This window comes from Bubalus kerabau, chromosome 6 (genome assembly GCF_029407905.1).
Source record: "Bubalus kerabau isolate K-KA32 ecotype Philippines breed swamp buffalo chromosome 6, PCC_UOA_SB_1v2, whole genome shotgun sequence".
In the NCBI taxonomy this organism is placed as follows: Eukaryota; Metazoa; Chordata; class Mammalia; order Artiodactyla; family Bovidae; genus Bubalus; species Bubalus kerabau.
This window is the reverse complement of record NC_073629.1, coordinates 83,176,266-83,190,677: the sequence shown is the minus strand read 5'-3', so window position 1 is coordinate 83,190,677 and position 14,412 is coordinate 83,176,266. Positions and strand designations below refer to the sequence as shown.

At 34.6% G+C, this 14,412-nt stretch overlaps 1 protein-coding gene across 7 annotated transcripts in view; it reads left to right on the top strand.

Annotated features, from left to right (window-relative positions):
• ATG4C (autophagy related 4C cysteine peptidase) overlaps positions 1-14,412 on the top strand; it is a 99,362-nt gene that overhangs the window by 66,024 nt on the left and 18,926 nt on the right. For 5 of the 7 annotated variants that reach the window (XM_055585638.1, XM_055585632.1, XM_055585634.1 and 2 more), the window contains 3 exons: positions 1,362-1,440; positions 2,101-2,177; positions 7,645-7,764. In XM_055585638.1, coding sequence (XP_055441613.1) covers positions 1,362-1,440; positions 2,101-2,177; positions 7,645-7,764 — 276 coding nt within the window. Of the gene's footprint in view, positions 1-1,361; positions 1,441-2,100; positions 2,178-7,402; positions 7,462-7,644; positions 7,765-14,412 lie in introns of those variants that run through there. The other 2 variants (XM_055585639.1, XM_055585635.1) reach the window with 2 other exon arrangements.

Genomic DNA, 14,412 nt, shown 5'->3' with positions numbered 1-14,412 from the left:
ACAAAACTGTTCTGTTTACTTGTTAAAAGAAAAAAGCATTTGATCACACAGTCTATTTTTGTGTCTTCTAGATTTTGAAACATCCTCTCATTTAAGAGAAGGGAAGTTTATTGTTTAATACTTTGGGGGTTTATAGCATAAACTTTATCATCATTAGTGTTTTCTACCATAATATATGCTAAAATTAATATAGAAGCTATTGACTGTTTCTACATTAATAGAATATGGATATTAATTGATTCCACTGGGCATATTTTTAAATGACTCTACTCCATGGACATGATTTTTTTTTTAAAGTATAGAATTATTTAGGCCAGAATTATTCTCTGTTGGTCCAGTGGTTAAGGATCTGCCTTGCAAGGCAGGTGACGCAGGTTTGATCCCTGATCAGGGAACTAAGGGGGCTTCGGCTTCCCTGGTGGCTCAGCAATAAAGAATCCTCCTGCAATGCAGGAGATGGGGTTTGATCCCTGGGTTGGGAAGATCCCCTGGAGAAGGAAACTCACTCCAGGATTCTTGCCTGGGAAATATCATGGACAGAGGAGCCTGGTGGGCTGCAGTCCATTGGGTTGCAAAGAGTCCCACATGACTTAGTGACTAAACAACAACAGGGGAACTAAGATCCTACATGCCTTGGGGCAACTAAGCCCACACAAGCACGATTGAGCTGGTGGGATGCAACAAAAGGTCCCCCGCGCTGCAAGTAAGACTCCACACAGCCAAAATAATAAATGAATTAATTAATTAAAAAAGAAATTGTTTGACCCACCTTAAGCAGCTGCTTAGGGAACTACTAAATGATTTATTGAGGTATCATTGATATTTATGATTAGTAAAGTAAACTGACTTTAAATACAATAATAATTATTCTTTTCCTTGGATTAGATTGTTTTCATTAGTCTGATTTTATTCCAAATGAAGTAGCACAAAATTTTTGTCAAGTGAACGCCATTGATTAAAAATGATTTTTAGTTTGTTGTTTTAAGACAAGTTTCAGTGAAAACAAGAACAATGTCTAATAATTATGTATCGCATTTCAAAAAGTGTGATGAAAATATTACATTGATCACAGCAAAGTTGCACCAACTAACTGACTGGCCATGTGTTTTGACTTTGGCAGAAATGGCTTATTGCCTTTCCATAGTTATGTTGTTTATAACCGGCATGTAGTGATTGTTTAATATTGTTAAATGGAAGATAGTTTGGTAGACAGAAGGGTTTCAGAACATGGGGGAAAATGTAATAAAAATAAAACTGATGGTGAAAAATTTGCGGACTACTACTAGTAATACAAATTTAGTTGTTTTGAATAATTATCATTTGTCTCTTGACCCTAAATCTGAATTAATTTATTTTGGCAGGGAATTTTAAGCCTTGAATATTGTGTGGGTATTATCGGTGGCAAACCTAAACAGTCATATTACTTTGCTGGATTTCAAGGTTAGTAGTTTAGTAAAGTATATTTCTTCTTTGTTTTCTTTTAAAAGTCAGAAAGTTAACATAGGATCATCCAGAAACAGGATGAGTAACGGAGCAAAATGAGTACCTTATAAATTCATCAGTCCTGCCATAGCCATTCATTTGTCATTTGGTCCATAGTATAATTGGATTCTGTAAAATGTATATTTAATTTTTCTTATTGCATAAACAAGGCATAATTTATTGATTTTTACTAAACTTTAGAAGACATTGCTGCCATATTCTGGCAGTTGCTATTTACATATTTACCTTATACCAGTTTTAGTGGTGCTAGTTGATGATAAAATGACAAGCAATATGTTCTTCCTGTCAGGATAAAGTAGTGCAATGCATTTTTCATATGCAAACTGTAGAATATAATTGTGTGTTTGTGAAAGTAATTTTATCACCAAAAATTAAATGACAGTCTCATCACTTTATAAAAATTCTGCTTATACAAGCATATTTGATTATGCAAAAGTTAATCTGTCCTGTGCAAACCTATGTTTCAGTCAATGAATATCAGTCTGGCAAGCTGTTACTCCCAGATTTTTTTCAGCTATTCTACATAGAAATTGGATTGTAAGCAGTGTAATAATAAGGTGTTTTTTGAATTACTTGTCTTCTGTTTTGTCCTTGTAGATGACAGTTTGATTTACATGGATCCTCATTACTGCCAATCTTTTGTAGATGTCAGCATAAAGGATTTCCCTCTTGAGGTACTGTGGTTAAAGAGCTGGTACTGTTTTCTTACCATATGAAGCAAACTCTTAATTATTCAGAGATATGCTAAGCAGCTATGCTTTTATGGTATTCCAAGTTAATAATAAATATTTTACTAATTTACAAGTCCATAATACATACAGTGGTCAAAGGTTAGATAATTTTTGTTGCTGAATTTTAATTTATAATACACTGTCTTCATTTATCTTTGTCTCTAACTTGTTAGATATCCTAGCCCTACCAAAATAAATGATCAAGCTTCCATGTAATTTTGTACATATACAGCTGAACAGTACTGACGAATTTAAAATGTTAGACATGTTTAAAGAAAGAAAGGGGGTGAAAAGAAAAAGAAGACAATGGAGTTGGGTTAGAATGACAAAATGATTGAAGGGGAGTGTGACATTATTTTGCTTTAAGTATGTAATTAAGACAAGTTTCAGTGACAATAAGAGCAATGTCTAATAATTATTTCTAGCATTTCAGTAATTAAGTCTTAGCCTCTAGTTAAGTTTCCATGAATTTTAGTTGGGTTTCTAATATTTATTTTAGCTTTGATTTCTTAAAGTCTTCTTTTCCTTCCTGTTGATCATTTTCTGAGCCAGCATTTACAAAATTTTTAAATGGATTTACAATGTTTTGTTAGTTTAAGCTGTACAGCAAAGTGAATCAATTATACTTGTATAGGATTATATTTCAGAAAATTTTGAGAGTGCATAAATGAGAAATGTAACTGTTACATGGTATCAGTTCTTATTTTCCCAGTTGATGCTTTTAAAGACTTTTAAAGTCATCTTAATCACTTGAGTGGCACATAGATCACTAATTCTCCAGGGCTTGACAAATTGGAAATGTGGTTTAGTACTTTGTTTTAGTAATAGCTTGTTAGCTAATATTAATACCTAATTATGAAGATGGATAAAGCACAAGATTAAAATCTGGTACTAAGTGATACATTATAAAACAGCCTAGCATTTTTTGTAGACTATTACCTCAACTAAAGTACGGGCCAGAGAACAGCTTTGCTTTCTACTTTCTTCCTTCACTATACTTTGCATATAAACTTTAATAAGTATTTCCAGTTGACTGATTAATACAGTGGGAGGCACTCTAGAATTGTGCTATGTGAACCACACTGTAAATCTGTTTCTGCTGCGTTGTGATCTTGTGGCACTGATTCCCGTGTCTTCAGTTACATTTCCCATGTGTCAAATTGACTCCTTAAAAAAAAATAAATACTTGAGATTTAGATGGAAACTTGTTCATAGTGTTCTAAGCATTATCTAAAATAGGCAAATTAAAAGATTATTAGTGTCGGCTGTTTTGACCAGTAGAAAGAGATTATTCATCTGATATTTTGAGAGACTCTACAAAGATGCCAGGTCAGTGAATATCCATGTTATCCACACTGTTATTAATGAATGCCTACACAATCAATATTAGGAAGGTTGTAGCTCATTGGGGGAGAAGGCAATGGCAACCCACTCCAGTACTCTTGCCTGGAGAATCCCATGGACGCAGGAGCCTGGTGGGCTGCCGTCTACAGGGTCGCACAGAGTCGGACATGGCTGAAGCGACTTAGCAGCAGCAGCAGCAGCAGCTCATTGGGAGAATGTTGCAACACTTCACAGGCGAGTCAATAGAAGCTTGAAGTGGGTGGTAGTGGGAATGGAAAATAATTTCATTTTAAGAGACTTTGTAAGTAAAATTTGGTGAAATTAGATAACTTCTTAAAAGCACAGAAGCATTTATTTTTTATATATTGAGATGCCAGAAAGTGAGTTTAAGATGAGATTTAGCAGTGAGGCCATGTTAAACTGTGGATTCTCATTGTTAGTAGTTAGGACAGGGCAGAGTTTCAATTGTTCGGATGAGAGGACTAGTGGATATACATTATCTTATACACATTTATAATGTATATGTGTATGTATGCAGGCATGTATCTGTGTGTGTGTGCATATATTTAAAGTAAGATTTCTTAAACCAGAAACTATTGCTTCATGCTATTTCTGATATACTTTCAGAGTGACTTGATTCTATCTCTTTACAAATACTGAGAATATTTTATTATTCAGGTATTGTTGTACTGTTCGTTGTTTTGTTGCCAAGTCATGTCTGACTCTTTTGTGACCTAGGCTCCTCTGTCTGTGTCCCAGGCAAGAATACTAGAGTGGCTTGCCATTTCCTTCTCCAAATATTGTGTTACCTTAATATTAACATTCTACTAATAAGATTAAAAAAAAAACCCTTATTACAGAAATGTTAGTCTCTTCTGATTGCTAGGCCCCCAATTCCAAGTTTCAGGTTTTAGGAGGTGTATACAGTGGTGATTATTTTAATATATCCTTGTAAATTCAAAGCTTAGTGGCACTAAAGCTATTAGAATGATGTAATGTGATTATGTTGATAGATAAGTGAATTTCTCAGTGAAAGATGTACCCTTTATGAATTACACATGTGAACTGCAGTAAGTAGGAGGTGCTTTTTAGTAAGGATGTATTCTCTAATTAATTATATTAGGAAGTTTTATCTAAATCACCAAAATAACAGAGCTACATCTAAAATTATTTGTTTCAGTATTATTTGTATGTTCAGGTAGTAGAACCCACTCTTTGATATAATAAGTCTGGAAGAGTGCGTACCATTTGGTAGGTGCCTAATAACTATTTTATGAGGCAATGAATAAATATTGTACCAGAAAAATGAAATAAATGGGAATTGACTCACTCCGGCCAGTTTTTTCAAAAACGTAAGTGCAGAAGTGTATCTAGTGATACTTGCTAAAATGTGCTTCAGTAGAAGCTGCTACTCTTACCAAATCATCAGAATTTTAAAAACTAAAAAAGAAATCTAAGTGCATGCTGCTGCTGCTGCTGCTAAGTCGCTTCAGTTGTGTCTGACTCTGTGCGACCCCAGAGACGGCAGCCCACCAGGCTCCCCTGTCCCTGGGATTCTCCAGGCAAGAACACTGGAGTGGGTTGCCATTTCCTTCTCCAGTGCATGAAAGTGAAAAGTGAAAGTGAAGTCGCTCAGTCATGTCCAACTCTTAATAACCCCATGGACTGCAGCCTACCAGGCTTCTCCGCCCATGGGATTTTCCAGGCAAGAGTACTGGAGTGGGGTGCCATTGCCTTCTCCTCTAAATGGATAGCGCAGAGAATTATCACAGAGTGAACAGAGCTGTGTAATGCCACTTGGGAAAAATACCATAAAGTCTAAGTTGTTCTACAATAAACAGAATTGATTCTGAATTATAAATTAATCTTGGTTTGATTAATCTTGGTTCAGAATATTCTTGGGTGAACAAACAATATGATTTAAATGGTATAAAATGCCTCTCTGTAATATGAGTCCTAGTACTCATGTAGGAACACCAGATAGCAATTTTCAGTTTTCAATCATCAGAGATTTATATTTGTGTTTTTGTGAATAATTTTAAAAGTTTTCTATAGATATGATAATAACTATGCTTAACTAGTGTTTGTCATTATTATCTATGGTGATGGAGACAATACAATGAAATAGCACTAAGCCTATATTGGTTTAGTCTTAATGATTCTTAATGAAAACTTTAATCAATGCTTTAATATAATTTAGGGCATCCATATAGACAAGTTAAGAAAATACTTTGTTGGACCATACAAACTTTTGACTCGTCTTTCTTATCCCCAAGTAGTAAAAGCTAAACAAGCATTTCTTATTACTGGCTTTTGGAAAGAGGAGTCAATGACTATTGTTAGATATCTTGTATGTCAAATAATTTTTGTTTTGTAAATATGACCTAGAACTGTCTGAGCCTTAAATAGTAATACTCCTGTATATTGTTAACTACCATATTTACCTAGCTCTTCTATACCTTTCCAGATCTGTTTTTTAATATCTTTTTATAAACAAAATCGGTAAAACAATGTTAGAAAAGTCCAGCTAAGGCAGTACTCATATTGATTAGAAAGATGGACGTTCCACTTTGGCTGGGTTGAGTCTTACTGTACAGTAAGTGTTAGCTAAGGGTTTCATAGTAGTCATAGTTTTAAAAACACATTTGTTTGGTTATTTACTAGCATGATGTTGGATTTGAAGCTAATACATGACTGAACTATTGGTAAGGGGAAAAAAACAGTTTGAATGTATTCGTTTTGCTTAACCGCTGGTGATAATATGAAATATTAATTGGATCACAGGATATATGTAGGGGGAGAGAAAAGAGTGGTTTTGATTGATCTACCATGAACATAAATACGAAAGTCTATATTCTTCTGCTTTTTTATAGATAATTCCAAGTTTAAATCCCTTAGTTTTAGGCATTAAATGTAGGGAAATTTTAAGTTTATGGATTTATATCCAGCCTAGATTATTTCTTGAGCAGCTTATTCTTTAATTAAAAAATATAAAATGAAGAATTTCTCATACCTGTCTCCCATCTGCCAAGTTTTCTCCCTTTTCTCTAAATTTGTTAATTTTTGTATATCCTATGCAAATATGAATATATATTTTATGGCCCTCCTTTTTAACATAAACATCCTTTTCCTTATACATACAAGAAAAAGATTTGGTAGCATCAGTGATTTTTAAGGAAAAGTATCTGAGCATTTATGCAGTTAAAAAATGTTTTAAACCAAGTACTAGAGTGTCGTGGTGAAGAAAAAAGATTGGAATGATTAGCTTTATATTCTACCCTTTTCCTACTTTTGCATTCTCTAAAGATAACCAGATTCTACTAATAGCCACAGCCTGCTAGCAAAAGTAGAGTCTAGAGCAGTATTTTTGGCCCATTTGCATCTTTAACACTGTGACTACTGGAGAAGAGTGAACTAAGGGAAGAGGGCAGGGACCATAGTAGAACAATTTTCACCTTATCCTCTGTGGGACTAAACAAGAACTTGAGGTAAAGCTCAGTAGAAGAGTGGGTTAGGACAGTGTGCAAATTATGTGCTGATTGTGTCAGTTGCTAAAACTCTCACGTTGACCTCTTCATATCATCATGGAACATTTTCATAAACCTGCATATTTGTTTACAAAGTCTTGGTTTTTTTATTCCAAGGTTTATAAATATTTTAAAAATCTCTAACTGAACAGACTTAATTGCACTTCAATAGAAATAGCTAACTCGATTCTAAACATTGTACTAGCTTATTCATGTCTTTTTCAGAGATACATTTTTTTCCCTTCTGCAAGTGTTAGAAATGCACCCTGCTTTTGACACACTTCTTTTCTTTTGCAGAATGGCCCTAATGTGTAAGGTGGAGATTTGGTAAACTGAATATACACAATGTTGGCTCTTATGTTTTACAGCTTTGGAGACTGGGAGGGATCATCTGCATAGGATATACTAAAACACCATTTGAAAGCATGTTTATAGTTTGAAGAATAGCTATATAGCAAATTTTAAATGAAGTGATATTTTTGTATATAAAGTCCATTAAATAAAACTAAATTAATCCTAAAGAACTTTTAAAATTACAGACATTCCACTGCCCTTCTCCCAAAAAGATGTCATTTCGAAAAATGGATCCTAGCTGTACAGTAGGATTTTACTGTCGAAATGTTCAGGACTTCAAACGAGCTTCTGAAGAAATCACTAAGGTACTTTTATTTTAAATATTACAATAATATTTGTAAATGATCTAATTTTTATTAGAGATAGCCTATCAGAAGATAAAAATCCATAATTTATAATATGGTTATAAAATTTCCCCTTGAATGTTAATATTATTAGGAATATTGTGAACCAGAAAATACAACTATTTGGGGATTCCTAGTCTTTGAGAGTGATGAAACTTTTTGACCAGTTGAAAGTATTGACTGATCCACTAGGTGGCACTGTTGAAATAAAAATCTCTGCAAACTGTAGCCATGTGCAAGCAATTAGGTTATATTTTATTTGAAGATTTTAAAAGGGCAATACCTTAGGGGGTAGAAAAAAATTAATGAAGTATTTGATCAAGCCAAATTGTGCATTATTTCTTGTTAGTCCAAGTGCTTCTTTGATTTTTTTTTAAAGAGAAATGGTATTTTTGGATTTCTCAGAACTGCTTTATCAAATGAGCTGTGTTGTTACCTTCCAATAAGCTTGTTTAATCTGATCTATTCTACTTATAGGGTCTCTGAAATAGGTTTATTTGACTCCTCTTATTACCTTTAAACTTCTGCATTTTTCTGGCCATTGAGTACTGCTAAAATATTTATAGAGCCTTAAGGTCTGTGTATATTTAGTAGTTTGGAAAGATTACTTATTTAGGAAGTAAGCATAATTGGATGGCTCTCTTTATTAGTATCAATAGTTACAGATTATCATTTATGGTAAGTAAAACCAGTACTAGAATCATTTTTAGGAATTCTTAACTTGAGCTCAGTTGTAATAGTATGCCTTATAACTGCTTTATTTCCAGTTAATTTTATTCAGGAAAATGGACATACTGGGTTAAAATTTTATTTTTGTAATGTAAAAATAGAATGAAAAAGTTAAACAAAAAGTTTCATTTGAGTTAGGTTTAGTTTACTTGACTTGCCATGTAAAAGGAAATTTAACAGAAATATGACAGAAAAATGAATGAGAAGAGGAGAAAATGAGATATGTGAGAACATTTTCTTATTCCTCATTTCTCACAGTTGTCGTCTTTTCACTCTCCTTTTCAACCTGAAGGGCCAAGTGAACATAAGGAAATATGTTTTATCCATTTTCTGTTTTTTATTACTTGAAATTAGTATATACATTTGTATATTTCATTTTGACAATGCTCTGTCTTTATAAGGTGTTATGTACATACTAAAATATACAGATGCAGATGATGCTGTAATATAGATTGATGTTGATGAACATTTTTCCATTAAAAAGTCCCATTTCTATGTCCGTTAGTTTATTTTCTATCTAGGTTGAAATAAGTATATTTAGAACAGTGAAGTAATTACCTTTGGAATAGAAAACAGCCCAAATTACTATTATCAAATTGAAAAACAATTATATTCATAAATGAGTTGCATGTTGATATTTTCTGATTAAAAGCATAGTTTTGTGGGTTTTATACTAATAATTATAGTTTTTATGCTGGAAAACTACTTCAAAGTTATTGCACTTGATGTATCCTAGTGATATGCAATGTTAAAGCAAAGAGAAAACATGCTGAAATATTATGGAAGTGTTGAGAATTTTGCTAGACTCTATTAACTTTGGTTTAATTATACTGTTGCTTTTAAGTTCATAGCGTTTTGTAGCAATATCAGAAGCTCACTTTGTCAATTAATAGTTCAGTCATTTACTTTTGCTTGGAAGATTGTAAGTTAAGCAGCTTTCCTTCTTAACAGCTGAATTTGGCATTTTTAAACTGTAATTTTTTTTCTTTGAAAATTAAAACTTCTTAAATTATTTGTTTCTATATAGGATATGTTTTCAGTTTTCTCATTTTGAAAATGAGGCCAGATAATCTAGATTCTCATGTTTAATTTGTAATGCTATACGAATGAATATTCTAATGCTTTTGCCACATGAATTTTAAATGTTAATAAAACTTGTTAAATTAATTCAGTGTTTAGCAGAGCTCAGTCCAGCAAGTATCTGAATAACTATCATGTTGAAATCATAAAATGACCAAGCCATAATCCCTGCTTTTGCCCTCAAGTGGCATTTATAGTTCAGGAGGCAGAATAAGAGAAGATATGCATTACATTGAATGTGATAAGCATTCATACAGAAATAGAAATAAATTGATAGGGGAAGGAAGAAGGTTAAAATGAGAGAGATGTCACGTCCAAGTCAAAGTTCTTTATTGTGATGGTGATATTTAATATGGGCCTTAAAGTGTAGGCTTAATTTCTATTGGCTCAGGGAGAAGGGAGTGTGCTTCAAGCAGAGGAAATAACAAAAGGAAAGGTACCAGAAAAGAAAAATATAGTTTCTTTAGAAAATAGCAGATAGTCCAATTTCTTAGGTGCCATGGATACATGTAGGGCAGGGCTTCTGTCTTCTAACGGCCTGAATCAGAAGTCTTAGAGATTTGGCCTGGGACCTTTCATTTCTAACAAACCTCCCAAGTAACCTTGTACATCAAATTTGAGAACCACTGATGCACAACCCAAGGTGTAATACTTGATGTTTTTAGGTGACAGCAGGACAAATACTCTAATACTTATATATATGTGTATTCATAATAGAAAAGTATAGCTGCCTTGTTAAACATGTGATTTCCTCCTTATCATTGACCTGTACAAGGCTATTTGAGTCAAAATTCTGAAAAGAGGCACTTGCTTGGTGGTCTAGTGGCTAAGACTCTGCACGCTCCCATTGCAGGGGTCCTGAGTTCAATGTCTGGTTGGAGAACTAGATCCCACATGCCACACCTAAGACTAAGTGCAGCCAAATTAATTAATTAATTAAAAAAATAAAATTCTGAAAAGAAAAATGTTCATTAATTGTAATAGAGATGACCTATATAGTGAAAATAAGGAAACACTATAGTAAATAGTAAAGGATGAGGCTAGAAAAGGAGGTTGGAATAATATTGTAGAGAGTTTTGAATGCCAGGCTGAAGAAGTTTGTACTTTTACAATATGTTGACATTATTAGACTAGTTTTTAAAAATGTCAAGCATACAGAAATATAGAGGATAGCATAATAAATACCCATGTGCTATCATTAAGCTTATGGAAAAATAAAGCCCTCGTATATTATTGAAGTAGATTACCCTTCCCCAATCTTATTCCCTTATTTCCTTCCAAGTGGCAGCCACTATCCTAAATTAGTGTAAATTAGTATACTTGATATATCCATAAACAAAATACACTGTTTTCTATGTTCTTAAACTTGTCATTAATTATATATTTATATAAAAAATATATATCCTTTTGAAACTTGCTTTTTCATTTGACTGACTTGGAGATTTTATCTGTTCATGTTGGTCTAGCTGATTCATTTAAACTGCAAAAGAATAATACTTCTTACAAATCTGTCACTTCAGTCACTCAGTTGTCTGATTCTTTGCAACCCCATGGACTGCAACACCCCAGGCTTCCCTGTCTATCACCAACTCCCGGAACTTGCTCAAACTCATGTCCATCGAGTCGGTGATACCATCCAACCATCTCATCCTCTGTTGTCCCCTTCTCCTCCTGACTTCAGTCTTTCCCAGCATCGGGGTCTTTTCCAATGTGTCAGTTTTTTGCGTCAGGTGGCCAAAGTATTGGAGTTCCAGCTTCAGGATCAGTCCTTCCAATGAATATTCAGGTCTGATTTCCTCTAGGATGGACTGTTTGGATCTCCTTGCAGTCCAAGGGACTCTCAAGAGTCTTCTCCAAAGCCACAGTTCAAAAGCATCAGTTCTTCGGCACTCAGCTTTCTTTACAGTCCAACTCTCACATCCATACATTCTGTTGCTGCTGCTGCTAAGTCGCTTCAGTCGTGTGTGACTCTGTGCGACCCCATAGACGGCAGCCCACCAGGCTCCGCCGTCCCTGAGATTCTCCAGGCAAAAAACTGGAGTGGGTTCCATTTCCTTCTCCAGTGCATGAAAGTGAAAAGTGAAGTTGCTCAGTCGTATCCGACTCTTAGTGACCCCATGGACTGCAGCCTACCAGGCACCTCCGTCCATGGGATCTGCCAGGCAAGAGTACTGGATTGAGTTGCCATTGCCTTCTCCACATCCATACATGACTACTGGAAAAATCATAGCTTTGACTAGATGGACCTTTGTTGGCAAAGTGATGTCTCTTCTTTTTAATATGCTTTCTAGATTGGTCATAGCATTTCTTTTAAGGAGCAAGCATCTTTTAATTTCATGGCTGCAGTCACCATCTGCAGTGATTTTGGAGCCCCCAAAATTAAAGTCTGTCACTGTTTCCATTGTTTCCCCATATATTTGCCATGAAATGATGGGACTAGATGCCATGGTCTTTGATTTTTGAATATTGAGTTTTAAGCCAACTTTTTCACTCCCCTCTTTCACTTTCATCAAGAGGCTCTTAGTTTTTCTTTGCTTTCTGCCATAGGGTGATGTCATCTGTGTATCTGAGGTTATTGATATTTCTCCTGGCAATCTCGATTCCAGCTTGTACTTCATCCAGGCTGGCATTTCGCATGATGTACTCTGCATATAAGTTAAATAAACTGGGCGACAATAGATAGCCTTGACGAACTCCTTTTCCTATTTGGAACCAGTCTGTTGTTCCATATCTAGTTCTAACTGTTGCTTCCTGACCTGCATACAGATTTCTCAGGAGGCAGGTCAGGTGGTCTGGTATTCCCATCTCTTTAAGAATTTTCCATTTTGTTATGATCCACACAGTCAAAGGCTTTGGCATAGTCAATAAAGGAGAAGTAAATGTTTTTCTAGAACTCTCTTGCTTTTCCTGTGATCCAACGGATGTTAGCAATTTGATCTCTGGTTCCTCTGCTTTTTCTAAATCCAGCTTGAATATCTGGAAGTTCACGGTTCAGGTACTGTTGAAACCTGGCTTAGAATTTTGAGCATTACTCAGAATTACATTTTACAATATAATACATAAAAAAAAAATTTTTTTTTTAATTTTTGAAGTATAGTTGATTTACACTTAGGTTAATTTCTGCTGTATAGTTATAAATATATATTCTCAGTTATATGTTCATTTTCATGTTATTTTCTATTGTTTTATCATGATATATTGAATATAGTTTCCTATGCTATTCAATAGGACCTTGTTGCTTCAGATCAGATCAGATAAGTCGCTCAGTCGTGTCCGAGTCTTTGTGACCCCATGAATCGCAGCACACCAGGCCTCCCTGTCCATCAACAACTCCCGGAGTTCACCCAGACTCACGTCCATTGAGTCAGTGATGCCATCCAGTCATCTCCTCCTCTGTCATCCCCTTCTCCTCTTGCCCCCAATCCCTCCCAGCATCAGAGTCTTTTCCAATGAGTCAACCCTTCGCATGAGGTGGCCAAAGTACTGGAGTTTCAGCTTTAGCATCATTCCTTCCAAAGAAATCCCAGGCTGATCTCCTTCAGAATGGACTGGTTGGATCTCCTTGCAGTCCAAGGGACTCTTAAGAGTCTTCTCCAACACCACAGTTCAAAAGCATCAATTCTTCAGCGCTCAGCCTTCTTCACAGTTGCTTATCTATTTATTTAAGTATAGATGTTGAACGTCTTTTCATGTGCCTATTGGCCATCTGTATGTCTTTAAAGAAGTAACTATTTAGGTCTCTTTCCCATTTTTTGATTGGGTGTTTTTTTTTTTTTAATATGGAGTTATATGAGCTGTATGTATATTTTAGATATTAATCCATTGTCAGTTGCATCATTTGCAAATATTTTCTCCCATTCTGTAGGTTGTCTTTTCTTTTTCTTGATGGTTTCCTTTGATGTGCAAAAGTTTGTAAGTTTGTTTAGGTCCCATTTGTTTATTTTTGCTTTTCTTTCTTTTTCCTTGGGAAACTGATCTAAGAAAATACTACTATGATTTATGTCCAGGAAGGTTTTGCCTGTATTTTCTTCCAGGATTTTATGTTTTCATGTTTTATATTTAAGTCTTTAAGACATTTTGAGTTTATTTTGTATATGGTATGAGGGAATATTCTGATTTCATTGATTTATATGAGGCTGTCTAGCTTTCCCAACACTACCTGCTGAAGAGACCATCTTTTTCCCATTCTTGCTTCCTTTGTTGTAGATTAATTGATTGTAGCTGTGTGGATTTATTTCTGGGTTCTTGCTTCTGTTTCATTCATCTATATGTCTGTGTTTTTTCTTCCCCCAAGTACTATGCTGTTCTGATTACTGTAGCTTTGCAGTGTTGTCTGAGTTCTGGGAGAATTTCTCTCCAGCTCTGTTCTTTTCCCTGAGGATTGCTTTTACGGGGGTCTCTTGTTGTTCCATATAAATGTTAGGATTATTTGTTATAGTTCTGTGGTAAATGTCTTGGGTAATTTGATAAGGATTACATTAAGTTTGTCAATTCCTTTGGGTAGTATGCCGATTTTAACAATATTAATTCTTCGAATCCAAGAGCATGAGATCAGTTTGTTCTTTGTATCTATGAATCTGTTTCTGTTTTGTCTGTTCATTTGTTTAGTTTTATAGATTCCACATATAAGTGAAATCATGCAGATACTGGTTTTCTCTGACTGACTTATTTCACTTAGTATAATACCCTCTAGGTCCATGTTGTCTCAAATGGCAAGATTTGATTCTTTTTTTTGTGACTGAGTAGTATTCAACTGTGTGTGTTTGTGTGTAAAACATCTACTTTATTCAGTCATCTATC